This window comes from Pristiophorus japonicus, chromosome 1, assembly GCF_044704955.1.
Source record: "Pristiophorus japonicus isolate sPriJap1 chromosome 1, sPriJap1.hap1, whole genome shotgun sequence".
Lineage (NCBI taxonomy): Eukaryota > Metazoa > Chordata > Chondrichthyes > Pristiophoridae > Pristiophorus > Pristiophorus japonicus.
This window is the reverse complement of record NC_091977.1, coordinates 218,989,200-219,016,008: the sequence shown is the minus strand read 5'-3', so window position 1 is coordinate 219,016,008 and position 26,809 is coordinate 218,989,200. Positions and strand designations below refer to the sequence as shown.

The window sequence follows — 26,809 nt, the reverse complement described above, 5'->3', positions numbered from 1 at the left end:
CTTTGCATTGGATTCGTATTCTCATCACCAGTTATTGTGTTCCTAACACAGATGAGACTGCACACAGAGAGGTTAAAGTAACAGTGACCTCAGTCTTTATTAAGACACTCCAGAGAGAGGAACAGGCGTTAGGGGTCGGCATATATACATATTCCCAAGGGATGCTGGGATCCCTTGGGACTTCAGGGGACGCACTCCCTGGTGGCGGAACATGGGAGTGCATGCTTTACAGATTCACAACACACTGTACACTGTGTGAAAAGGATTTACAAGGATGATACCAGAAATGCGAGGGTATACCTGTCAGGAAAGGATGAACAGGCTGGGTCTCTTTTCTCTTGGGGAAAAAAAGAAGGCTGAGGGATAAACTAATAAAGGTATCTTCTGTAAATCAGATAACAAGCGAATTGCCGCTGATCTTTACCAAGTCCCAGTTTGAGATTCACGTCGCTGTTCTGATTGCATTCTGGATTATAAAGGTCACATCGGCCTGTGCCTACTGATTTTTACTTTCCCCCGCACAAGGAATCCAGCTCTGAAATTAGCATAAGCAGAGTTTTTTGAAATATAGCATTAAAGTGCATTATTGTAGCAAAACATTAATGCACTTAATGCTCGTGCTTTTTTCACTTGAAAACGTTCTCACTGCATTTCTCACCCACCATGCTCCCACAATCCTACCTTCTCACTTGACTGGAAGGGAGAACTGGCTGGCTCATGGATCTCTGGGTGCTCCAGCAGAAAGCACATCTTGGTGGTGCAGTGACAGTGAAGAAGCCAGCCTAAGCAGGGGTTCCCTGCTTCCCAATGTAGATATGGGATTCTGCTGTCAGCAAATAAGCTGTTGTATTATTTATCTTATATCCAAAACCCTAAGGGCAGGAAATTCCCCAAACTTGGGCCCGGTTTTTCGATGATATTTCATCCTTTTTGGAAAAAAACGACGAACCGGGAAATTCTGAGAAGTCTTGCGGTTTTTAAGTACCGCTGGGGAGCGGGCCACCAGCATGCAAGACTCACAATAGCGCTTTCCCAAAAATTTGGCTCGCATAGATAGGACAAAAAAAAAATGCCCGGGAAAAACCTGCGTTGCAGCCCTTGAAACAGCGGTAGGTATGTAGACCTGCAAAAAAAGATAAGTTAAAGTTTTTATTTTTTAATTATTTTGCAGTGCTTCGATAGTTAGGTGTCTTGTGAATGTTTTGTGATTTTTTTTGTTTTTTGTTTTTTGCAATTTTGTTTTTGGTGTTTCCCCTCTCCCTTGGCCTAACTCGCAGCGGTTCTGGTCTCGGAGAAAAGTTGCAGAAAATTTGGGTTTGCGCCTCGAATCTTTGTGCAATGCCGATTTTTACCTCTGGGTGCATTTAAGCCCGAATATTAGGCTTCTTAGTGGTAGCGGAGTCATACCAGTATTTTTGGCGAAAAAATTGAATTTCTAGCATGGATTCCTATCAATAGAGCCAACAGCACAGTGACCCCGCTGAGGTTGTACAAATGTGTCCTCTGGGGAATTATGATGGTGAATTTAGTTCCAAGGCTGCCCAATAATTGCAAAGCTGAACTGTTCGGAATTTCAGTCTACCTTGATTGATTTTGAATCTTCTTTTGTAATTTAGCTGGAGATGCCTTGCTTCCAAATCTCTGAAAACACCAATGTACCATCAACTAGTGGGAGAAACACAAGAGCAACAAAGGGTGATGGGCTCTTTATCCCAATCAAAGTGTTCGGCTTACCTTCAGTGCCACGGTTGAGATCAGGAACTTAATGTAAAGAATCGAGAGTGCAAGCTGTATTTTGCCTCTCCACGGCATAGCCCATTACAATATTAACCTGTTGTGCCACTGTGCTGCTCAATACAATTTCATTTTTAATTGCTTACTGAATTGGATGTTGTCTTGCTGCTGTACAGTGCATGAATAACTGAAAGTGGAAGGGACCTTCTTCCTAACAAAACCACTTGCTATAATAAGTGGATCATGACCCCTGTGCTCACTGACATACATTGACTCCCGGTCCAACAATGCCTCAAATGTAAAATTCCATTCCTTGTGTTCAAATCCCTCCATGGACTCTCCCCTCCCTCTTTCTGTACCTCCTCCAAGAACTCTTTGTTCCTTCAATTCTGGCCTCTTGTGCATCCCCGAATTCCTTTGCACTACTATTGGCGGTCGTGCCTTCAGCTGCCTAGGCCCTAAGCTCTGGAATTCTCTGCCTAAATTCTCTATCTCTTTCTCCCCCTTTAAGGCACTCCTTCAAATCTAGCTCTTGAGCTAATATCTCCTTATGTGGTTCGATGTCAAATTTTGTCTGATAACACGCCTGTGAAGCACCTTGAGAAATTTTACTATGTTAAAGGCACTATAAAAATGCAAGTTGTTTTTGATGTGTCCACAGTGGTTCCCTTTTCTCTCGATCATAGATCTTACAGACTATGGATTTCCTGCAATAAACAAACAGGTGGACATTTATCTCCCGTCTGTCAGTAGAAAGAACTTGCATTTATATAGTGCCTTATCATGCCCTCAGGATGTCTCAAAGCTCATCGTAATCAATTAATTAGTTTTGGAGTACAGTTACTTTCGATATATCGGCAAATGTGGCAGCAAATTGCACACAGTGAAGTCCCATAAATACCAAATGTTGGCCAGGATACCAGGAGAATGTCCTTCAAATAGTCCCATTTGATATGGAAACATAGAAAATAGTTGCAGGAGTAGGCTATTCGGCCTTTCGAGCCTGCACCACCATTCATTAAGATCATGGCTGATTATTCACCTCAGTATCCCTTTTCTGTTTTCTCTCCATACCCCTTGATCCCTTTAGCTGTAAGGGCCATATATAACTCCCTCCTGAATATATCCAATGAACTGGCATCAACAACTCTCTGCGACAGGGGATTCCATAGGTTAACAACTCTCTGAGTGAAGAAGTTTCTCCTCATCTCAGTCCTAAATGGCTTACCCCTTATCCTTAGATTGTGTCCCCTGGTTCTGGACTTCCCCAACATCTGGAACATTCTTCCTGCATCTAACCTGTCCAGTCCCGTCAGAATTTTATACGTTTCTATGAGATCCTCTCTCATTCTTCTAAACTCCAGTGAATAAAGGCCCAGTCGATCCAGTCTCTCCTCTTGTGTCCATCTGAACATGCAAACAGGACCGAGGTTAATGTCTCATCTGAAAGATAATGTAGTACACTCTCATAATGCACAGTGCCAGGCTGAGGCATGTGCTCAAGTCCTAGAGCAGGGGCGAGGTGGGGGTTGAGCAGCTAACCTTCTGACTCAGAGGTGAGATTGTTACTAACTGAGTGAAGCTAACAAAATACTGGTCTTAGTTAGCACTCAGGAGATATGTAACAGTGCCTCCAATTTTCACAGGGATGCTAAACTCTCAGGAGGTGCCAATCGGAGATCAATTTTGTTTCCCATGTTAATTTGGTTTTGATTGTGACTTTATCAGGGGGAGAGGAAAGAGAGTGGATTAAAACTGTATGCCCCCACTCAATGGTGCAGTATGCTGGTAACTCCTGCATAGTATGTTTCTCATCCCTACAGTAATTCACCTCTTTGTAACTTGTTTATTAATAAAGGGTAAACTCAACCACATTAATGCTGCTGTTATACAGGTGGTTCTTTGAGCCCTTTTCGAGGGGTGTTATTATAGACTTACCATTGTATGTGTGTTGTGTTTCCATAGCGTGTCAGTGAAAAGGTTGGTGGTGCAGAAGGGACTAAGCTGGATGATGACTTCAAAGAAATGGAAAAAGTAAGTAATACATCTATCCTTCTGAGAATGAATATACCTCTTCATTATAGTTAGCCCTGAATATGCCATTCAGTTACAGCCTGACAGGCATGAGCTGTATACCATCCCATATGGGAGGTCTATTTAGTTGAAGAACATTGTCATGCATGGATTGGCTTTTAATTTACGTTGAAAAGGTAATTTGCAAATGTCGCCCATAACTAGCACATTGTAATAGAGCACAGAAGCAAAACAAACCAAACCTTCTGGTGTATCAAGTAGATTTGGAACGAATATATTATTCATTGCTAGTTGTTATGTTCTGTCATTATCTTTAACAGTGAAGAGAAAGAACTGATATTGAAAATGTAATTTTCACTACAATTATGGGGGTGAATTTCTCCTCCATCGTGACTTTGGCAGAAACCTGGTTTATGTGTGTAAGCGGGGTTTCCGTCAAAGTTATGGCAACGAGCAGAAGAGACACTGAGGAAACCCACGCCCGATGTCGTATGCAAACCACATGATATTTTTAGGGAGCAATGATGTATTGCAATGCAAATCATGCTTGAATGGAAAAAAGGTTTGCCATTACTTTTCAAATGCTGTAACTTTAATCAAAATTGCACAGGCTAGCTTGCTTTTGCTTTGCCGCCAACTGCAAATTGCGAGACTTGAATCAGCAAATCTCTGATTTTAGTATTTCAAAAAGATATTGGCAGGATTTAAAATGATGCTGGAGCTATGGTTAAGTGAGTGCCTTTAGTATACCTGTAGAAAGCTGCCTGTAAAGATCTTGCGATCTCTGTGGCGAGAAGTTTGCCTTTTCGATGGGTAAGTGATTTCAGTGTGATGTAATGGGAATCTTCTAGAGCGCTCTGCTGTGACGTCAACAAGCTGTCTAAGCAACCAATCACAATACAGAATTCTCACAGATGGAGAAGTAAGAAATGAAAAGCTGCTTTTATCCTAACTTTTTAAAAATGTTAGAGAGCAAAAGAAAGATTGGGGCTCTCACATGGGGAAACGGTAAACCTGAAATAAAGATGAACAAATTGAAAAAAATTTTTTTTTTTAAAGTTTCTTAACAATTGTAATGTTTATCCTAATGGATAAATTTGACACTCCATAAGATTAAAATTATTTTTTCAGGGCCATTACATTTGTTCAACAATCAATACACTGTTAAAACCCTAGTTACACATAATCCAACAAGGCCTAACTTTTAATGGGGTATTTAACAGCAATATTACCAGGGAAAAGCCCAAGTTTTCATCAGTTTCTCTGACTTCTCTGATTTTCACAGATTGCTGCCTATAGGGGATGCGGGTAGCCACCGCACAGTGTTGGAGCAGTGAATGACAGACTGCAACTTCAGGATATCCACGTTGGGATGCGCATGCGCTGCATCCTGAGGTTGCGGTTAATTTCAAAGGGGGTTATGACAGCGAACAGTGTTTATTCGCCGTTATTACCCACTGCAAATTCCGGCCCCAAGGGATAAAACCCAGTAGAGCATAATTCAGTGCTAACCATTAAAATAATAAGTCACTGAGCAATAAACCTGCCAAAAATTTCTATTATTTAGTAAATTATTTCAAAATTCCTGCCAGTACTGTAGATTTTTTGTGCTAACGTATGTAAAATTGTCTTGACTTTCTGCCTAAAGGAAGAAGCCTTTGGTGGAATTTAAACGCAATTGAATACGACACTTCTGCAGGACAGATCAAAAGTCTTGTAGATTCACTGAGACCCCAGCTGATCATGGAGGAAGTTTTTAATATAACGAAAAGCACTACAATTAACTCTGATGTTTTAGTTGTATAATTAAAAACACAACTGGTGTGAATTCTACATCTTTCCATGTCTGAGTAATATGTTTGTGGCAAAATGCTGGCAGTCTGGTTTCTGGACAATGCGTTTATTTATTATTGCTTTTTTCATTCAGAAGTGATATTACTTGATATTGAGATTATTAAAATGCTAAAAGTTGAGATATAGGCTGGATAAGTGGCGTATAGGAATGAGATTTTGGTTTTACCAAATTCTGAGGTCCAAATTTTCAGGTATATGAAGCTGGATCCAAATCTTAAGATCCAGTCCCAACAGTTAACTTAAAGCCTGACAGGCGTGAGATTCTTCTTCCTAACCAACTGTACAAACAAACCAACTGACCCACACCATAAAACCATAGACATTTACGGCACAGAAGAAGGCCATTTGGTCCATCGTGTCTGTGCCAGCCAAAAACGAGCTATCCTGCCTAATCTCACTTTCCAGCTCTTTTTAGCCTTGTAGGTTATGGCACTTCAAGTGCATATCCAAGTAGTTTTTAAATGTGATGAGGGTTTCTGCCTCTACCACCATTTCAGGCAGTGAGTTCCAGACCCCCACCATCCTCTAGGTGAAAACATTTCTCCTCAACCCCCGCCCCTCTAATCCTTATACCAATTACTTTAAATCTATGCCCCCTGGTTATTGACCTCTCTACTAAGGGAAATAAGTCCTTCCTATCCACTCTATCTAGGCCCCTCATAATTTTATACATCTCAATAAGGTCTCCCCTCAAGCCTCCTCTGCTCCAAAGAAAACAACCCCAACCTATCCAGTCTTTCCTCATGGCCACAATTCTCCAGTCCTGGCAACATCCTCGGAAATCTCCTCCGTACCCTCTCCAGTGCAATCACATCTATCCTGTCATGTGGTGACCAAAACTGCAACTTTAATGAGTGTTTTATACAGTTCATATCTGCTCTTATATTCTGTGCCTCAATGGATAGAATTTTAGATAGTACAACCACTCAGACTAAGCTACCAATGGCAGTTATACCTACCTAGAGATCAGTGAATTTAACACAGGCCAAGCATCGAAGCTGGCTCCTCTCTGGGCCGTGTGGCTCAATTACACACTGAAGAATCTAGTTGGGCCATTGGGGCAGCTCGATTGTAGAATAGATTACATTTCAATCTAAATGTAATGTAAATTCTTGATTAACTGTTGCCTTCCATTACTTAATCCATATAAAACACAGAAACCTGAAGTAACTCTCACTTGTATTAACTTACAATGACGCCCTTTCCTAGTCTAAACTAGAACTGTCACAATTGGAAGGTGAGCCAGTATAGTTTGTCGTCTGAAATAGCTTGTAGCGAAAATGTGCTCATAGACTAGAAAACAAAAGCATGTATCTTGAAAGGTGACTGTCATCTTTTGGACCTGTCTTGTTATCGTCCTGTTCTTTTCCACAGATGTAATCTATTTATATGAGCCAATACTTCCAGTGGGGAACTGGGCTGAAAGGGAGTACAAGTTAGGGCTAAAACTTCAACATGTGTCTCCAATTTCCTGACCCATGCTCCCAAAAGCATGGCTCCCTTCTGGGATCATGGATTTAGCCCTATAGTATTGCAAGGGTGTATAATTCACCCTTATTAAAAAGCCAAAGGTTCATATTGCTGCAATTGAGCCTCGTGAGTATAATTTGACTGCATTTCAAGTCATGTGTACTTACAGGTTTGTTTGTGCTAATTGGGTCCAATGGACTTATTTTATATAATGCACCAGTGAATGTGACATTCTCTAAACAATCCAAAATCAGCCAAAGATTCAGGATCTGATCACTATTATGTGACCTCTTCTGGAAACGATGGACTCAAGTTTCGGCCTGAGTTGCTCCTATTTTTTTCGAGCAACTAGTTTAGAATGGAGCATCTTAGAAATTGCAATTCTCGGCATTTAGTTTGCTCCAGTTCTAGTGAGTTAGAATAGTTTCATTTTGGAACAAATTTTTTTTTTCAAAAGAGCGCGTGTCCAGCCACTTACACCTGTTTTGCAAGTTTAGGCAGCGAAAACTTACTCCAAACTAACTTAGAATGGAGTAAGTGTAGATTTTTGTATGCTCAGAAAAACCTTGCCCACACTTAGAAATCAGGCATAAGGAACAGGGGGGGAGGCCGGGGGGAGGGGAGGCGGAGAGGGAAGTTTGCAAGCATTAAACACTTCACTTTTACAAATAAAGAACCATCATCAATAATAAATGATAAATAAATCAATAAATCAACCAATAAATAAAAAAAATAATTAAAAAATCAATCAATAAATAAAAAATTAAGTTTCTACTCACCGACTGCAGCACCGGGAGCCCTCCAACAGTGTGCTGGGACAGGGGCCCCCCAGGAGATGCTGGTCAGGCGGGTCCCGCCGCCGCCGCTGACGCCACTTCGGGCAGGGCCTGCCCCCAGCGAGATGCTGGTCGGGCGGGCGCCGAAGCCGGGCCACCATGGAGGACTTTGGGCGGGGCCCGCCCCTAGCGAGATGCCGGGTGGGTGGGCCCCGCTGCCAACGACGACGCCACTTCAGGCGGGGCCCGCACCCAGGAGATGCCTGGCCGCCACCGAGGACTTCAGGCAGGGCCCGCCCCCAGTGAGAAGCCGGACGGGCCCCCCGCCGACGAGGTAAGAGGTGTCAAGCCACTTGGCCTGGGATAGGGGCGAAGTCCCTTCGGCCAGGGATAGGGTCGTCGCCCGGAGACAGGACGTGCTGGGAGGGCCAGAAGCTACTGCACATGCACGCAGCCTCCACTGCGCACACGCGCAACTGTTTTTGGTGCAGGGCTGTAGCTCCGCCCTCAGCAGTTCCTGCTGCGTTGTGCCAAGCTGGAAATGGGCCTACAGATATCGGAGAATCGCGAGGTAAGTATTCGTGCAATATCTGTTCTACAAATTAGGCGGGCCTCTCCGATGTGCGCCGTTCTAACAGGGGTTCGAAATGTGTAGACATTGGGGGAGGACAGAATTAGCCTTAGCTGCAATGTACTACATGCTCAAATAGCATGATAACAATCCAGGCTTACACATAAAGAATGAACAATAAGAGAGGTGCCAGAGGGTTGTGGGTAGATGTGGAACTGCATCCCAACATAAATTGGCCCTTCAGGAGAGGAGGCAAGGATAGCGAAGGAAAAGCAAAACTTCACCAGAAATGTGATGATCAGGGAAGCTAGGTGTAGGAAAATCATAAACCTGTTCTTTATAAGAAATCTTCCTTCCCTCCACAATTGCTGGTTTAGTTAATCAGCACCTCTATGTAGAGTCACCTGTAATTACTGCTCTGTATCAGCCACCCTAGTATGACTTGACTGGAACTTAACATTTGACTGACTGGTTTACTGTTGGAATACACAAGCCTGTAGGAATAACAAAAAACCATTGAGCTTCTCCATCTCATCCCACCACGCAGGTAGTCCTGCTGCCTTGCTGTTGCTGTGCTAAAAGCTCTATACATATAGAAAGTGCCATCGCTCGTAATACTGCATCTGAATTCATTTGCCTTTGATTTCTTCTTATTTTTAGAAGGTTGATATTACCAGCCGAGCAGTGATGGAAATAATGACCAAAACAACAGAATATCTGCAGCCCAATCCAGGTAATGTGTCTATTTTGCTATATGGACATTGTGGTGCATTTCCAGTCTTTAATAGAGATTATAGTGACCTCACAACTGGGAAAACAGAACTATATAATATTCAAGGATTGTTTCTGTTCTCAATGATAATTTATATCTTACACATCTGGAGTTACAAATCATTCACTGTCGCTGTACGATTAAATGTTTCTTATTTGCTTCAGTTATTCAGGTGAGGGAGCTGGGTATAATATCTGCTCAAGCTCCACAATTTCCTGAGTCAATGCTCCAAAAATGCTTTAGTTTAATAATTTATCCACTGCTAGACTCATAGGGCCAGACTTTCAGCTTCATTGTCGGCGATTTTCTCGGCGTTACAGTTGGTTTTTCGCCCGGCGAGAGTTTCCACATAAGTTTTTGAAAGTTATCGCCCACATCTGAAGTCGCCCGCTGGGACCAAACCGCCCATGTGCAACGCCGAGAACAACCGCCAGGGGCGACATCCAAATCGTCGCGAGGTGGGGGACCCTGCAAAGAAAGGTAAGTTAAAGGTAATTTAATTATTATTTTTTACATTTTATCACGACGACTAGGGTTAAAACCGACTTGGGAATGCTTTGTATGTGTTTATGTTTTTTTTTATTAAAATTTTTTCTTTAAGTTTTTCCTCCTCCGTAGGCCCAACCACAGCCTCGGACTAAATTGTTCTACTTACCGTCCATCATCATCATCATCATAGGCAGTCCCTCGGAATCAAGGAAGACTTACTTCCACTCTTAACACGAGTTCTTAGGTGGCTGAACAGTCCAATACGAGAACCACAGACTCTGTCACAGGTGGGACAGATAGTCATTGAGGGAAGGGGTGGGTGGCACTGGTTTGCCACACTATCTTTCCGCTGCCTGCGCTTGTTTTCTGCATGCTCTCAGCGATGAGACTCGAAGTGCTCAGCGCCCTCCTGGATGCACTTCCTCCACTTAGGGTGGTCTCTGGTCAGGGACTCCCAGATGTCAGTGGGGATGTTGCACTTTATCAGGGAGGCTTTGAGGGTGTCCTTGTAATGTTTCCTCTGCCCACCTTTGGCTCGTTTGCCGTAAAGGAGTTCCGAGTTGAGTGCGTGCTTTGGGAGTCTTGTGTCAGACATGCGAACAATATGGCCTGCCCAGCGGAGCTGATCAAGTGTGGTCAGTGCTTCAATGTTGGGGATGTTGGCCTGTCCGAAGGTGCTGATGTTGGTGCGTCTGTCCTCACAGGGGAATTGTAGGATCTTGCAGAGACATCATTGGTGGTATCTCTCCAGCGACTTGAGGCGTCTGCTGTACATGATCCATGTCTCTGAGCCATACAGGAGGACGGGTATTACTACAGCCCTGTAGACCATAAGCTTGGTGGTGGTATTGAGGATCTGGTCTTCCAACACTCTTTTCCTCAGTTGGCTGAAGGCTGCACTGGCGCACTGGAGGCAGTGTTGAATCTCATCGTCAATGTCTGCTTTTGTTGATAAGAGGCTCCCGAGATATGGGAAATGGTCCATGTTATCCAGCGCTGTGCCATGGATCTTGATGACTGGGGGGCAGTACTTTGTCTTACAGATGCTTAGCGTAAGGCCCATGCTTCTGTACGCCTCAGTAAATATGTCGACTATGTCCTGGATTTCAGCCTCTGTACCTGCGCAGATAGAGGTTGGGGTGGCCTTGGACCTGGCCTGGAGATGGCGAAGGTTGAACAGGTTCCCACTGGTTCTGAGGTTTAGTTCCACTCCAGCGGGGAGCTTGTTGACTGTGAGGTGCAGCATGGCAGCAAGGAAGATTGAGAACAGGGTTGGGGTGATGACGCAGCCCTGTTTGACACCGGTCCGGATGTGGATTGGGTCTGTAAAGGACCCGTTGGTAAGGTTCAATTCTGGTAATGACCGCCCATTTGCCTAACTTTGCATTTACCTGCTGAGAAAACCATCGCGAATGAATGTGCAATGCCCATTTTCTCACCGGACGATCAGTTCTACTTATGTTTAACTTCAAAATGGAAATTCTCGCCTTCTTTTTCTGCTGAGCGTTAGCGATCCTTCTCAGCGGGCAGTCGGGCATTGAGGGCCTTTATGGAAAGTCTGGCCCATTGTCACTGTAAATATATATTTCTATTTAAAAGGAAGTTTGTAAAGAGACTTAAACAGGGAAAGTGTTCTCTTTGTCTGCAGATAGCAAGAAAACAGTTTGCCGGCTAAAATCTATTTATATTCTTACAGAATGAAAAAGTCCTCGAGTTAGAAATCTTAACAAACTCCATAATGAGTTTTTGAAGCAAATGGATGTTGGGCCTGAACTTGTCCCACTTACTGCAGAGTTTGTTCTTTGTTCTTTGTGAATAAGAAATTAAAGATGGACAAAATCTTCTTGAGATGAAAATTGTGGCAAATAAAGACATTGGAAATCGCAAAGTTCTCTCTGCATTTTAATAGTTCAGATTGAAACACAATTGATAGATTGATGACAAAAAAAAGTTGTATTACAGTATATTTTATATCACACTTGTATGAACAGAATATACATGGACAACCCATTGAATGTGGAATTTGTCAGATGTAAGTGTGGAATTGATAACGTTCTTTGGTGCGCATAGTACTTGTGAGTTACTTGGTCCCGGTCATTAATCAGATATCTTTAGTTCAGGTCTCGTCATCTGTTGGATAGAAATGTTTCTGGTATTACTTTAATGTCTAGTACTGAATTTCCTCCTGTAACCCCACTGTATATCTCACAACACATTCAATATCAACAATCAAGTAACAAGACACCAGAGAAAAAATTGCCACAGTAACCAAACAAAAATGGATACCAAAAATTGGATTTCTACAGCACTTCTCACATACAGAGAGCTTTACGGGATGGTCGATCTTGAGTCGACACTGAGCAGGAGGGGAAAAGGGAAGAGAAGGGTTTGGGGATACTCAGAAGCACAAAGAGAAGGATCTTCAGGGGGCTTTTAAAGGCAGAGAGGAAGGTGGCAAGGTAGAGCTATTTAGGGAGTGAGTACCATAAGATGAAACATAATGACTGAAGAAGTGGATGCCAATATTGATTTGGAGAGAATAGAGGATGAGAGGCAGATTAGTGTTGAAGGAGCAGATCCAGCTGGAGGAGATTACAAAAGCTGAGAGCGAGGCCATGGAATGGGAATGAGAATCTTCGTCCATTCTCCAGGACACAGTGAGCCAGTGGAGTTGGTCAAATATTGAAACAGTAGCGATGTGAGCCTTAGTGCAGTGGAGAATGAAGGCCATAGTAATGTGGATGACTTGTTGTAGCTTGTGGAGGATAGAAGCAGAGAGGCCGGCAGAGAGAGAATTGAGGCGATAAAGGTGTAACCAAGGATTTCAGCTACTGAGGAGGAGAGGCAGTGATAATTTGGAGGCGAAAGAAATGTCAAGGTCTATCGACACCAAGAGCACTTATTCAACCAGTCAGAATCAGCGGGAACTTTTCACACTGAGCAGGCTTTGGGCAGGTGGGGAAAGTGGAATGAGTGTGGAATGTACTCGATCGATTGGGGGACTTTATGTCCCTGGCCTCATTTAAATGCTGCCAGTCCACTTCCTGCCTGGAACAGACAGGAAGAGGGTGCAGAGCGGCTGCCAGCAAAGGAAGATTGGTAGCTCCTGGGAGCCCAGCAGCTCGCAGGTAAGTATGTGGGAGCAAGTTTCGGGAGAATCTTAATGGAGGGAAAGGGGTGGGGGAGAGTTTGGGGTAGGAAAGCTCTCGGCTCTATTTGTGGGGCCCGGAGCACTGCTGCTCATCCTAGCCCCACAACAGAAAGTTTTTCATTTAGCTGGAGGGCCTATTTGTCCTCCCAACGAGCTGTTGACCTGCTTCAGCCTGGCTGGTAAACCTTGGCACGCCCCCACTCAGGACTCGTGGTCCTAGTGATGTCATAGGATGAGCATTAATACACGGGGCTCCCATCAGAGTCCGTTGGCTTTATCCACCAGCAGAACCAGTGGTGTTAAAGTTGCAGGCCAGTGGGAGTGGAGCAGGAAATGGAGCCGCTTCATATTAACTGCTCACCCGTTCTGATCCCTCCCAGAGGAGAGAGTTAAAATTCCACTCATGATGAAAATAAAAACGCAAGATCTCGCCTTATGTTTGAGAAATCACTCACTTGTCTCAGAAAAAGCAGCTGAACTGGAGTCGGAATAAAACACTTGGAGGGTCTCATTGGATAAAGTATTCATACAACTTGAGTCATGATGCATTTGTTACTTAAGATTTAATTATTAATCCACTGGCACATAACTCAAAGTCGTGATGCTGTATAAAGCAGATTTTGTTTGAACTGTGCTTATACCATCCTCTAAATTGTTGCCCAGTTTTATTTAATGCCTCTTCATGTCCAGTATCTTGATTCAAAGGTAGGTTCTGTATCTCAAATTACAATGTCATTAAATAACTACATTTTCTGTATCAGTAATTATACAGAATTCCAAAGTTCTTAATTTTGACTACCCTGCTTCCTAACATGTTTTTCAAATGCATTACACAATGTTTTAAAATGATAGAGACCACAGGCATTAAAATTCTCTTAATCTTCAGTCATTCTGAATCACAGTGTTTTGCTAACTTGAATGGTGTCATATGACAAGAACTGGAACTGTTCACTCTGATCTATATTAGATCTCACACATTGGAGCTCTTTGATCTGCTTTGTGCAGAGAGTAGAGAGAACGCAGTGGAACAGTTCATCAAGAAGCAATTCACTGGATGATGCTGAACCCTGAGATAATAAGACATTTAACATATAAACCTCTGCATCAAACTCATGCCTCCCACAGATACCACCTGACTTGTAGTCTTTAGATTAAAACAGTTTTAAATGTGTTCTATAAGGGAAATGTTTTACTTTTTGAGAATCTACTTGTGGAAGAAGAGATAAGTAAAAGAAAGCAGGGATGGCGACGGATGGGTTAAGTTAGACAATGTCTTTGATAACATCAAGGCCACTATTGATGAGCATGTTGAGGTAGAAAAATAAGTAAACTATTAAGAGTGTCTGCATTAGCTAACTGCGTTTCAGGACCGGTATATTTCCCTGATATGAATGAGAGGGAATGGCAGATAGAGAAGTATGTCAGCAAGGAACAATTTGGGAAAAAGAGAAATGGACTTTGATATGTGCTCAGTAAGCAGGTCCGAGTGCTGATGGTCCTCAACCAAAGCTCCTTAGCACAAAAGCACAATACTGCAGATGCTGGAATCTGAAATAAAAACAGAAAATGCTGGAAATACTCAGCGGGTCAGGCAGCATCTGTGGAAAGAGAAATAGAGTTAACGTTTCATGCCGATGACCCTTTGTCAGAACTGAAAAAAGTTAGAGATGTAACAGGTTTTTAAGCAAATGTTGGGGCAGGGAAAGGAGGGCAGGGAGGAAAGAACAAAAGGGAAGGTCTGTGATAGGATAGAAGGCAGAAGAGATTAAGAGACAAAAGGGATGGTGCAAGACAAAAGGAGATGGTAATGGGACAAGTTAAGAAACAAAAGATGAGTTGAGATAGGGTGTAAATGGAGATGGCAGAATCAGCAACAGCTGCCTTGGGAAAGAGAGAAAAAAAACATTGGGCAGAAGTTATGGTTTGAAATTGTTGAACTCGAAGTTGAGTCCAGAAGGCTGTAAAGTGCTTAAACGAAAGATGAGGTGCTGTTCCTCAAGCTTATGCTGTGCTTAATTGGAACAGTGTAGGAGGCCGAGGACGGAGAGGTCAGAGTGGGAGTGGAGCGGAGAATTAAAGTGACAGGTGACCAGAAGCTCTAGGTCACACTTACGGACTGAATGGAGATGCTCTGCAAAGTGATCCCTCAATCTGTGTTTGGTCTCCCCAGTGTAGAGGAGGCCACATCGTGAGCAGTGAATACAGTATACTGAGTTGAAAGAAGTAAAAGTAAATCGTTGGTTCATCTGGAAGGAGTGTTTGGGGCTGTAATGTAAGCATCTGTGAGTATGCTCATAGATTTGTAGAGCTGCTGCCTCCACGACCGCGGTTTTAGTGGCAGGTGGACGAGAGGGCTGTGGCTGGCGAGGTGACCATGGTCAGGGACCTGCTCGATGGCGGAGGAGTGGGCTGGATGGCGCCAGACATGCTGGCGCGGCGCCTAAATTCGGCCGACGTCCACCGCGCGGCCGATGCCATCGAGTCGCTAAAAACAGCACTGGGCCCTGACTCCGTTAGGTGTATCGAGGAGGCTCAAGCACGTGGGGTGATCCCATCCGAACTGAACCCCGTCCGGACGGAATTCCTCATCGGTGCCAAACCCCGGAACCTCCCTCGGGAGCCGGCGCCTCACAACTTGAGCCGCCTCGGGGAAATCCCCTCCGTGTCTTTCAGTTCTGCGCGGAGGGGTTTCCTGTACGGGATGCTCCACACTCTCAACCTTGCCATCCTCGTCTGCCATCCGGACACGCCATGGCGCAACATCTTGCCGTCCGGAGGAGGCGGGGGTCCCCGATGGAGTGCACTCTACGCGGGTGTCCTCCCACTATTTATCGTGGACTTGGCCTGGAGGGTGGTGCACGGAGCAGTGCTGTGCAACAAATTTTTAAGCCGGTTCACGGGCTCCCAGGCCGCCTGCAATTTCTGCGGTCTGGAAGAGTCCGTGTTCCACGTTTTTATCGAATGTGCGAGGTTGCAGCCCCTGTTTCATTATTTAAAGGGGCTGCTCCTCAATTTCTGGTTGCACTTAAGTCCCACACTCCTGATCTTTGGGCACCCTGTGCGGAGGGGAGCGGGTAGGTCCGAGGGCCTCCTCGTAGGACTGCTCCTGGGCACGGCCAAGGGTGCCATCAGCCGGACCAGGCAGTGGGCGGTCGAGGGAGTCGTTCAGCCTGACTGCCTGCCTCTCTTTCACGCCTATATCCGGGCCAGGGTGTCCTTGGAGATGAATCACGCGGTGTCCACCGGTACGCTCGCGGCCTTCCGCGAGAGGTGGGCGCCGGAGGGACTGGAGTGCATTATTACCCCCGGCAACCAAATTTTAATTTAATTTTATTTGTTTTAAAGTTTAATTTGTTTTAATTGCCGGTTTTAGTGTCCCCCTCCCCTTTTATAGGGGGCACTTGCAAAATATATCATTTTAATGTCCAAAAAAATCACAAAAAAAACACAAAAAAACCCCCAAAAATAAAAAAAGAGGGCAGTTAAAAGTGTCTGGAGTGTCCCCCAGATTGGGGGGCACTTGATCTAATGTTTATTTTGTTTACTCTGCAAGAGTTGTAGAGCTGTTGCCTCCACAACCGCGGTTTTAGTAGCAGGTGGACGAGAGAGCTGTGATTGGCAAGGTGACCAGGGTCAAGGACCTACTCGATGGTGGAGGAGTGGGCTGGATGGCGTCTGAACAGCTGGCATGGTGCCTATCCTGGGCCGACATCCAGCGCGCGGCCAATGCCATCGAGCCACTAAAAACGGCACTGGGCCCTGACTCCATTAGGTGTATCGAGGATGCTCAAGCACGTGGGGCGATCCCGTCAGAACTGACCCCCGTCCGGACGGAATTCCTCATCGGCGCCAAGCCCCGAAACCTCCCTCGGGAACCGGCACCTCACAACTTGAGCCTCCTCCGGGAAATCCCCTCCGTGTCTTTCAGTTCTGCACGGAGGGGATTCCTGTACGGGCTGCTCTTGCACACTCTCCACTTTGCCATCCTCGTTTGCCGTCCGGACACGCCATGGCGCACCATCTTACCATCTGGAGGAGGCGGGGATCCCCAATGGAGTGCACTCTACGCGGGAGTTCTTCCTTTTTGGGGGGGACCTGGCCTGGAGGGTGTTGCGTGGAGCAGTCCCATGCAGTAGGTTTTTAAGCCGGTTCACGCACTCCCAGGCCGCCTATAATTTCTGCGGTCTGGAAGAGTCCGTGTTTCATTTTTATTTTGACTGTGTGAGGTTTCAATATTTGAAGGGGCTGCTCCTCAAATTCTGGTTGCACTTTAGTCCCAAACTCCTGATCTTTGGGCACCCTGTGCGGAGGGGAGCGGGCAGGTCGGAAGGCGTCCTCGTAGGACTGCACCTGGCCATGGCCAAGGGTGCCATCAACTGGTCGGTCCAGGCAGCGGGTGGTCGAGGGGGTCGTTCAGCCTGACTGCCTGCCTCTCTTCCACGGTTACATCCGAACCAGGGTGTCCCTGGAGATGTAGCAAGCGGTGTCCACCGGTACGCTCGCGACCTTCCGCGAGAGGTGGGTGCCAGAGGGACTGGAGTGCATCATCACCCCCGGCAACCAAATTTTAATTTGATCCACCAATGTCTAAAGTTTAATTTGTTTAAGATTGTCGGTTTTAGTGCACCACTTTAATCAGGGGGCACTTGATTTACAGGTGCAACTTAAACTAGTGGTAGAGCTGTTGCATTGTGAATAGCTTTGCCAGTCACGTGATGTTCATACGACTCCATAAAACCCCAGTCAGTTGGGTCTAGGTCATCCACAATGAGGTATGCAGTTGTGCGCCCAGTGGACGAACTGTTAATGTTTGGTGTGATTGTCAAACCTTTGTGGATAAACCAACTAGTTCTGAATAGCAATGTGTTGCTATGAACTCTTAAGCAAAGAACCCATGCAACAAATACATTACAGGTACTCTGGACAGTGGGAAGGGAGGAGGTAAAAGGACCGGTGTTGCATCTCTTATGCTTGTACAAGAAGGTGCTGTTGGAAGGGGAGGGGGCGCTGGGGGTGATTGAGGAGTGGACCAGGATGTCGCGGGCGTAGTGGTCCCTGTGGAATGATGAAAGGAGAGGGGAGGGGAAGATGTGTTTGGTGGTGGGATCACGCTGGAGCTGGCAAAAATGGCGGAGGATGATCCATTGAATGTGGAGTCTGGTGGGGTGAAAGGTGAGGACAAGGAGAACCCTGTCATGGTTCTAGGAGGGAGGGGAAGGGGTGAGAGCAGAAGTGTGGGAAATAGAACGGACACGGTCGAGGGCCATGTCAACCACGGTAGAGGGGAATTCTCGGTTGAGGAAAAAGGAAGCATTAATATGGAAGGTGGCATCATCAGAACAGATGCGACGACGACGGAGAAACTGGTAGAACAGAATGGAGTCCTGACAGGAAGCAGGGTGGGAGGAAGTGCAGTCCAAGTAGCTGTGGGAGTCAGTGAGTTTATAGCGAATGTTTGTCAATAGCCTATCCCCAGAAATGGAGACAGAGATGTCGAGGAAGGGAAGGGACGAGTCGGAGATGGACTATGTGAAGGTAAGGGAAGGGTGGAAAGCTCCTTAGCATTAGGCACAGATAAAACTGTGCTGCGAGGTTTAAAAAAAGCTTTCCTGTGTTGAAGAGCAAGTGTAAATAAATAGACTGCGGGAGAATGTTCACGGAGTTTCAGCTGATTGGCTGCCCTAACTTTGGTGGCAGAGCTTCAGGAGCCCATGAAAATGATACAATGGCCGCTGATGCTCTTCTTCTGAGGTTTCTGTGGCTCTTCAGCCAAAGTTACAGTGGACAAGTTGGAGAACCCCTGTAAAAATCACCCCAATCTATATGGGCTCGCAGACCACCTGCTCCTGTGGCCAATACTGGTGAGGGGCCACTCCCTGTGGCCACATCCCTCCCCCTTACAACTAAAGCCAGCTTACAATTTTGGGGTCTTGTCTAGTCTTCGTACTCTAGATTATTCGGCTCTCCTATCTTAGATCACTCTCCTATGAAAATATCGACTCCCATACCTTCGGGCATATCTATCCTAGCCTTGAGATCGAGGTACGGTTTCAGTAATGTGCCCAGAAAGCAAACAGAAAAAACAGTCTGGTAGTTGCTTTTAGTCACGGGACTTATCCAGTTGTCTCCATAAGATGGCAGTCTAGTCTTCAAAAGCAGTAGAACATCACACCGCTCCTCATTTTAAGTTTAAAATATTAAGCAATTTTAGTTTACAAAAGGTGAGCAAGCACAAACGTAACAGCTATATAAATATAGTTACATATTGATATTAGACAATCTGCCACCTAACTCCTCAAGTGAACAAAATTTTTTTTTTTAATGCAGCTCAGAGTTGAGCCTTTGTAAATAACTTTTAAATAATATGCAATATAACACTGTAGGAGGAAAAGGCTTAGTACAAGATTCAGTTTTAGCTGGCTATTAAACTCCTTTGTCAGGAATTCCTGTAGGGTTTTTCTCAGCGTCTCGCTCTAACTTTGGCAGAATCTGCAGAAATTCTACCCGCTTATGTATAAAATGGGAGCAACCAAGTCAAAACTAGACACAAATACTTCAATGTTGTCGTAAGCTCATACATGCCTAAAGCTGCGCATCCTTTCCCAACGAAACCAGTGACATCTGGCTCTCTTTCCCATCTCTAGTCGATATCTCCATCTGCACCACGAGGCTGTGTGCTCCATCTCTATCAGGCGGACTCTATATACATCTAAAGTCAGCATACTCCTCCACTAGAGAAAAGTGTCTGTGCCATTGACTGAGTAGCCTGTATTTCGCAGGCTTGTACACATCAGAAGATGCTAACCCCACCCTCACCAGATCAAATAAGACCAAAAATAAAGATACCTACATTTGCTAGCAATCATGGAGCAGACACTGAATAACAGCAACTTCAGATGCACCTGTGTGGCCATTGATTTAAAAGGACAAGCACTTCTGAAACTGTGCCCTGTTAATGTGATGTGACAATAGGGGAGATGATCTTCTATGTTCTCTATTAATATAATATACTTAATATGTGTGTATAAAAATGTTTATACAGGTAATTTCAGTACAAATAGTGCCTAGATACAAATATCAGATTATAGGAAAACTGAATGATCTGTGTTCTCTGCGTTCCTGTGTTGTTTTTTATATTTAGCTTCCAGAGCAAAATTGACAATGATCAACACAATGTCCAAGATCCGAGGTCAGGAGAAAGGACCAGGTTATCCTCAGGCAGAGGGCCTGTTGGGGGAAAGTATGATCAAGTTTGGAAAGGAACTTGGTGAAGAATCAAATTTTGGTGAGTCTGTAGCTAATTTAATAGTGCGCGCGCACACATACACACACTCATTCACACACACGCACATGCATTCACATACATACACACACACATGCATTCACATATACACACACACACACACACACACTCACACATACACTCTCACACACACTCTCACACACACACACATTCACACACACCACACACATACACTCTCACACACATTCACATACACTCGCATATACACACACACACACACACACACACACACATTCACATACTCAGTCACACACTCGCGCACACATTTACACACACGCACACATTACACTTTTATCATATTGGACTGGTTTTCAACAATAGTTTTTTCACTAAACTTAAACTAACATTTTTTTAATACGTCCAATAAATTTGGAATGTGGCAACAAATGGTGGATTAATTGGGAAATTCTGAAACATATTTTTGATATGACAGATGCCATTATGCTTTGTTGCCACAATCGTCCCTGGTCCTGCATTGAGGTAGGTTTTCTGTTGGTCTCACCAGCGATAAATTCTCCTAATTCACAAAATGGCAGTGTTCTTCACGGTGCAGAAATCAAACTATGCTGATGTTTGATGAGTGCACTCTGAACTTGGCACTGCTGAAAAACGACTGGATTTTCCGCTGCTATTCGCCTCTGTTTTTGCCCCGGTGTGGGTACATTGTGGCGGTGAGCTCTTCCAGGCCAGCTTCCAGCGCCCCGCCGGGGTTTTCGGGGCCCATTTCGGCAGGCCACGGAGTATTGCGAGCCGGTGTGCAACGCCTCTGGTCGATTTTTGACTCCCGCCTGACCCGTAGCACGCCCTGGTGGGAACGCTTGTGAAAGCAGGCATTCCAAGCTGTAGTGACTGCAGTGAAGTAAGTAATGTCGACCTCCGGTAAGTGTGATTGTTTTTTCTTTTTTTTTTGCGAGTTATGTTATGGTTGCATGGGCGTATGTATTGGGAATGTTTTTGGTATTTATTTTCCATTTTTTTCTTCTCCCAAGACCTCTCTTAGAGCGCCCTCAGGCCCTAGCTCAGGATTTTCCATGCTCAGCCAGCCCAGTGCCCTAAGAGAGGTGTGCAATGCCTCCCTTACCACTCCTCCCCACACTCAGGGCCCAGCTGCCCAATTTTGCTGACTGAGGCGCAAACTTTTTCCAGGGCCGCCATTAATGCCCCGAAATCCTAAAACCCGAAAATCCAGCCCTTGGCTCAGGAAGATCTGATGTGCTCTCCTTGGTTTGGCTCTGTGTTGAGGCTCCTGCATTGAGCCTCAGTATCCCCACACTAGCTCCTGTACTTCATTGATATCCACTGTCACCTGCTGGAAAGTGTGGATGTTGGGTGAGGACAGAATTGGACTTACCTATGATGCTCACTGGTTGTATATCCTGCTTGGCTCATATATGAAGAGTGGCTCCTTCAAATGTTAGTGTCTGTGGAACTGAATTCTAGTAAGAGTCAGCACCTTCAAGGGAAAAATGGAAACAATTGGAGAGGAAACATGGCTGCTGGAGTACTGCTGCACTAAGAACAGGCCTCCAGAGTATAACATATTTTGGAGAGATCCAGGATGCAGTGTTATTTTGAATGAAAGTGCATATAGCACCAGATTATTTTTGACGTCATTTATTTAAAGAAAAAGATGAAAACTGCATAGGTGTGGATGGGGAATGGGGGAGAGGGAATGCTCTAGTTAACCTTATTGGGCCCAAGTTTCGGCCTCGGTTGCTCCTGATTTTTTGGAGCAACTGGTGTAGAACGGAGTATCTTAGAAATTCAAATTCTCGGCATTTAGTTTGCTCCAGTTCTAGTCAGTTAGAACAGTTTCACTTTGGAACAGAATTTTTTTTTCCAAAAGGGGGCGTGTCCGGCCACTTACGCCTGTTTTCAAAGTTTCGGCAGTGAAAACTTACTTCAAACTAACTTAGAATGGAGTAAGTGAAGATTTTTGTACACTCGAAAAAACCTTGTCTACACTTTAGAAAATCAGGCGTAGGTTACAAATCAGGTGTCGGGAATGGGGGAGGGTGGTTTAAAGGGAAGTTTACAAACATTAAACACTTCAGTTTTACAAACAAAGAGCCATTATCAATAATAAATGATAAAAACATCAATAAATCAACCAATAAATCAATCCAAAAAAATTAATAAGAAATAATTTTAAAAAATCAATAAAACATTTTCTACTTACCAACTGCAGCACCGGGAGCCCTCCAACAGCGTGCTGGGATGCCCCCCCCCCCCCCCCGCAGTGTGTCTCTGTCAGTGTCTCTATCTCTCTGTCTGTCTGTGTGTGTCTCTCACTCTCTGTCTGTCAGTGTCTGTGTTTCTGACAGCGAGGGGAGGGGAGGAGGGGGGTAGAGGGGAGGGAAGGGGGAGGGATCGGGAAGGGGAGGGGGAAAGGAGAAGGGGAAGGGGGGAGGAGGAGAAGGGGAAGGGGGGGAGGAGGAGAAGGGGAAGGGGGGGAAAGGAGAATGTGGGGGGAAGGAGAAGGGGAGGGAAAGGAGAAGGGGAAGGGGGAGGGGGGCTGAACCGGCTGGGCCCAAGACTTCGGGCAGGGCCCGTCCCCAGCTCCAGATTTACAGGTAGGTGGTGTTGGGTCAGGTCCGGGGGGGGGGCGGTCGGGAGCACGGGTCGGGGAGGGGGGGGGGAGGAGGGAGCTCGGGTTGGTTCGGGAAGGGGGGAGGGAGGGGGCGCGGGTCGGTTCAGGTTGGGGGATGGGGGGGAGGGAGGGAGAGGGAGGTCAGGTCGGGTGGGGAGAAGCACGGGTCGGGTCCAGTCCGGGGGGAAGCGGGAGTTGAGTCGGGTCAGGAGGAAGCAGGAGCTGGGCGTGGGAGGCAGCCTTATACACACAGCCACTGTAGCACGCATGTGCAGAGGTCCCGGCACTGTTTTCAGCGCAGGGACCTAGCTCCGTCCCCGACAGCTCATGCTGCGCCGCGCCGAGCTGCAAACGACCTGCAGGGAGCCGGAGAATTTGTACGTTTTCTTTAGGCGCACTTTGGGGCGCGAAAAACGGGCGCCGTTCTAGGCGCGGCCCGAAACTTGGGCCCATTGTCTCCAAACTAAAAGATTGGGGGATCAAATTTATACGAATGTTAAACTGTCCTCCCTGACTGTGGTGGTAGCTTCTTTGTGTCCCAAGGTGTTGAAAACAAAGCTTTGGCCCATTTCCTGCAAATGATGTAAAATTATATTACAACAGTATCACTCCCTCGCTATTGTAGCTGGTCAAATCTTTCTCATTGACACATGTTTCCCTGATTAAATTTTTAAATCAGCAAGAATAAAGCCAACTTTAAAAGGTGTGCACATCAGTAATGATTAGATGACCGTGTGCGGATCTATATATATTTCTAAGCTAATTTTTTGTGCATGTCTTTCTAATTATTTGACAAATTAATTTCTAATTTGTCCTTTCATTACACTTCTTGCACATACCATATCTTTCATCGTGTCATTTTAATTTGGGGTGGGGGTCGGGGAGGGTAGAATGTGTGAAATGCAAGCAGGAAATTTCGGATCTTGTGACTCCAATATCAATAACCATTGATGCATTTATTTAAAGAGGGGCACCCTTGCATGCTTTTGCATATATGCCAAAATGTACTAACCATGTTAGATATGAACTTTCATATCTGTTGCTGTAATTAGGTGATATGTCTTTCAGTACTCCATGTCTCCTTTGTGTTCACAGTCCAGTTACCAAACCATCCAGAATGCACTGAAACTTGCCTGAGAAGACCGCCTATCTATAGTGAGTACCTAACGTCAACCCAACAGCGATTGAATGACCCAGACTCGAACTGCTATTAGGAGACTACTGGTCTATAATGTCACATAAGATCTAGCTACAGTCAATCCTAAAGGTGGTCTTATGGGCAGGTTTCACTGTATGTCACAGTCAGTGCCATCCTAGTTCAATTGTCTTTACATTTTGCACTCTACGGACAATTAGAGCATTTTAACATAGCCACCTGTTTAGCTGTCAGGATAGGCTGCAATGTGAGAGATGGTTAGCAGTGAGACAAATTATTAAAATACATCCAAGGCAGATTGTGCAAATATGTGCTTCACGTTGAAAAAGATGGTGCGTCATTTCTGGTAATTTTACAATGCAAATGGGGCTAGATGACAGACAAGGAACATCAGATATATGCATTTAAATTACTAAGTGCTGTAGAACTGTTTGAAGCTTTTCATAACTATTACGGTTTTTATATGAGCAACAAAGAAGTCTTTTAAAATATGTCTTGGTTTGGAGTATTGTGTTATGCGCCAACAATGTGCCATAGAAGTGAGAACTTCAAAGTTTTTCAATGTTTCTTCTGTCCACAAAGGCTTTCCAATTCTCTTTTATTCCTTCGGAGTGAAATTATACAGAGAGCTAAGGAAAACGCTAATAGTTGAGTGATCAAAGTTTGGCAAACATAGTTCTGAGTGTGCATGGAATTTAACACCAAATTTAGTGTTTAATCAGAGCTGACCTTTTACATGCCGACTGTGGATAAAAAAAATCCCCTGGAAACCTTTTATTTCTTTCTTCTCCAAGGGATAGATCGTAGTTAGCACAAACCCATGGTTTGAATCACAAAACTCATGTCCCTTTCAGGAGGAGATAATGAAAGAAAAGAATCATCAGAAATGTTTTAAAGATTTGTGCGGAAAAAAATTATTTTGCTGTTGGAGCGACAGATTTAGATGTGGCCAATTTTGATGGTTAAACTTCCTTTGCACAGAAATAACGAGCTGCCAGCACGATTTGAGCATGGAAGGGCAGCTCAGCGTTCTGGGGGCGGGCAGGGGTAAGGCATCAGAGGCATATCACAGGGCTGAGTTGGTAGAAATTGATTAATTTATTGAGGGAGATGCAGACAAGAAAATTAATATAAGGGAGAACTTTTACCGAGATCTAGGAGGAGCAGTGGTGCTCACCCAGCTGCCAAAGAATCTTTGCCAAACCTACTTTTAATTCTCACAGCATGGCCTCCCATCATCCCTTTAAGGGAAGCTGGTTGTGATTGTGTTGTGCTTGCAAGAAGCAGACAGTTCCCATACTGTGGGGTGAGGCATGTTCTCTCACTTTAAAAATTCTCATCTTCATGTTTAAATCCCTCCATGGCCTTGCCCCTGCCTATCACTGTAAGCTCCTCCAGCCCTACAACTCTCTGAGATCACTGTATTCCTTCAATTCTGGCCTATTGTACATCCCCCCACATCTTTGTTCTGTCATTGGTAGCTTGGCTTCATCTGTCTTGGCCCTAGACTGCAAATTTCCCTCCTCAAACTCCTCCATCCCTCTGCCTCTTCCTCTCCATTTATACCATCCTTAAAGCACACTTCTTTGATCAAGCTTTAATCATGCAGGTACAGCAAGTAATCAGGAAGGCAAATGGAATGTTGGCCTTTATTGCAAAGGGGATAAAATATAAAAGCAATGAAGTCCTGCTACAACTGTACAGGGTATTGGTGAGGCCACACCTGGAGTATTGCGTGCAGTTTTGGTCTCCGTATTTAAAGAAGGATATACTTGCATTGGAGGCAGTTCAGAGAAGGTTCACTAGGTTGATTCCGGAGAAGAGGGGGTCGACTTATGAAGATAGGTTGAGTAGGTTGGGACTATGCTCATTGGAGTTCAGAAGAATGAGAGAGGATCTTATCGAAATGTATAAGATAATGAGAGGGCTCGACAAGTTGGATGCAGAGAGGATATTTCCACTCATAGGGGAAACTAAAACCAGGGGGCATAGTCTCAGAATAAGGGGCCGCTCATTTAAAACTGAGATGAGGAGGAATTTCTTCTCTGAGGGTTGTAAATCTGTGGAATTTTCTGCCGCAGAGAGCTGTGGAGGTTGGGTCATTGAATATATTTAAGGCGGAAATAGACAGATTTTAAGCGAGTAAAGGGTTATGGGGAGTGGGCAGGGAAGTGGAGTTGAGTCCATGATCGGATCAGCCATGATCTTATTAAATGGCGAAGCAGGCTCGAGGGGTCAAATAGCCGACTCCTGCTCCTATTTATTGTGTTCTTGTTATGCCTTCTAATATTTCATTCGTTAGCTCGTTGTCCAGTTTTTGTTTGATTACATTTCATGAAGTGCTTTGGGATGTTGCTGTATGTTTAATGACAATTTTTCTTAAGAAAGCTTTATATAAGAACATAAGAACATAAGAATTAGGAACAGGAGTAGTGCCATCTAGCCCCTCGAGCCTGCTCCGCCATTCAACAAGATCATGGCTGATCTGGCCGTGGACTCAGCTCCACTTATCCGCCCACTCCCCATAATCCTTAATTCCCTTATTGGTTAAAAATCTATCTGTGATTTGAATACATTAAATGAGCTAGTCTCAACTGCTTCCTTGGGCAGAGATATCCACAGATTCACAACCCTCTGGGAGAAGAAATTCCTTCTCACCTCGGTTTTAAATACGGCTCCCCCGTATTTTGAGGCTGTGCCCCCTAGTTCTAGTCTCCCCAACCAGTGGAAACAACCTCTCTGCCTCTATCCTGTCTATCCCTTTCATTATTTTAAATGTTTCTATAAGATCATCCCTCATCCTTCTGAACTCCAACGAGTAAAGACCCAGTCTACTCAATCTATCATCATAAGGTAACCCCCTCATCACCGGAATCAGCCTAGCAAATCATCTCTGTACCCCCTCCAAA

At 44.9% G+C, this 26,809-nt stretch overlaps 1 protein-coding gene and 1 long non-coding RNA gene across 4 annotated transcripts in view; one reads left to right on the top strand and one right to left on the bottom strand.

Annotated features, from left to right (window-relative positions):
- LOC139268395 (endophilin-A1-like) overlaps positions 1-26,809 on the top strand; it is a 229,478-nt gene that overhangs the window by 184,441 nt on the left and 18,228 nt on the right. The window contains exons 2-5 of one of the 2 annotated variants that reach the window (XM_070886491.1): positions 3,700-3,768; positions 9,100-9,172; positions 19,993-20,136; positions 23,840-23,899. In XM_070886491.1, the coding sequence (XP_070742592.1) occupies positions 3,700-3,768; positions 9,100-9,172; positions 19,993-20,136; positions 23,840-23,899 (346 nt within the window). The remainder of the gene's footprint in view (positions 1-3,699; positions 3,769-9,099; positions 9,173-19,992; positions 20,137-23,839; positions 23,900-26,809) is intronic. The other variant, XM_070886498.1, reaches the window with a different exon arrangement.
- LOC139268409 (uncharacterized) overlaps positions 11,661-26,809 on the bottom strand; it is an 83,788-nt gene continuing 68,639 nt past the window's right edge. For both annotated transcript variants that reach the window (XR_011594025.1, XR_011594027.1), the window contains 2 exons: positions 21,506-21,607; positions 11,661-11,830 (listed from right to left, as the gene is read on the bottom strand). This is a non-coding gene — a long non-coding RNA (uncharacterized lncRNA). The remainder of the gene's footprint in view (positions 11,831-21,505; positions 21,608-26,809) is intronic.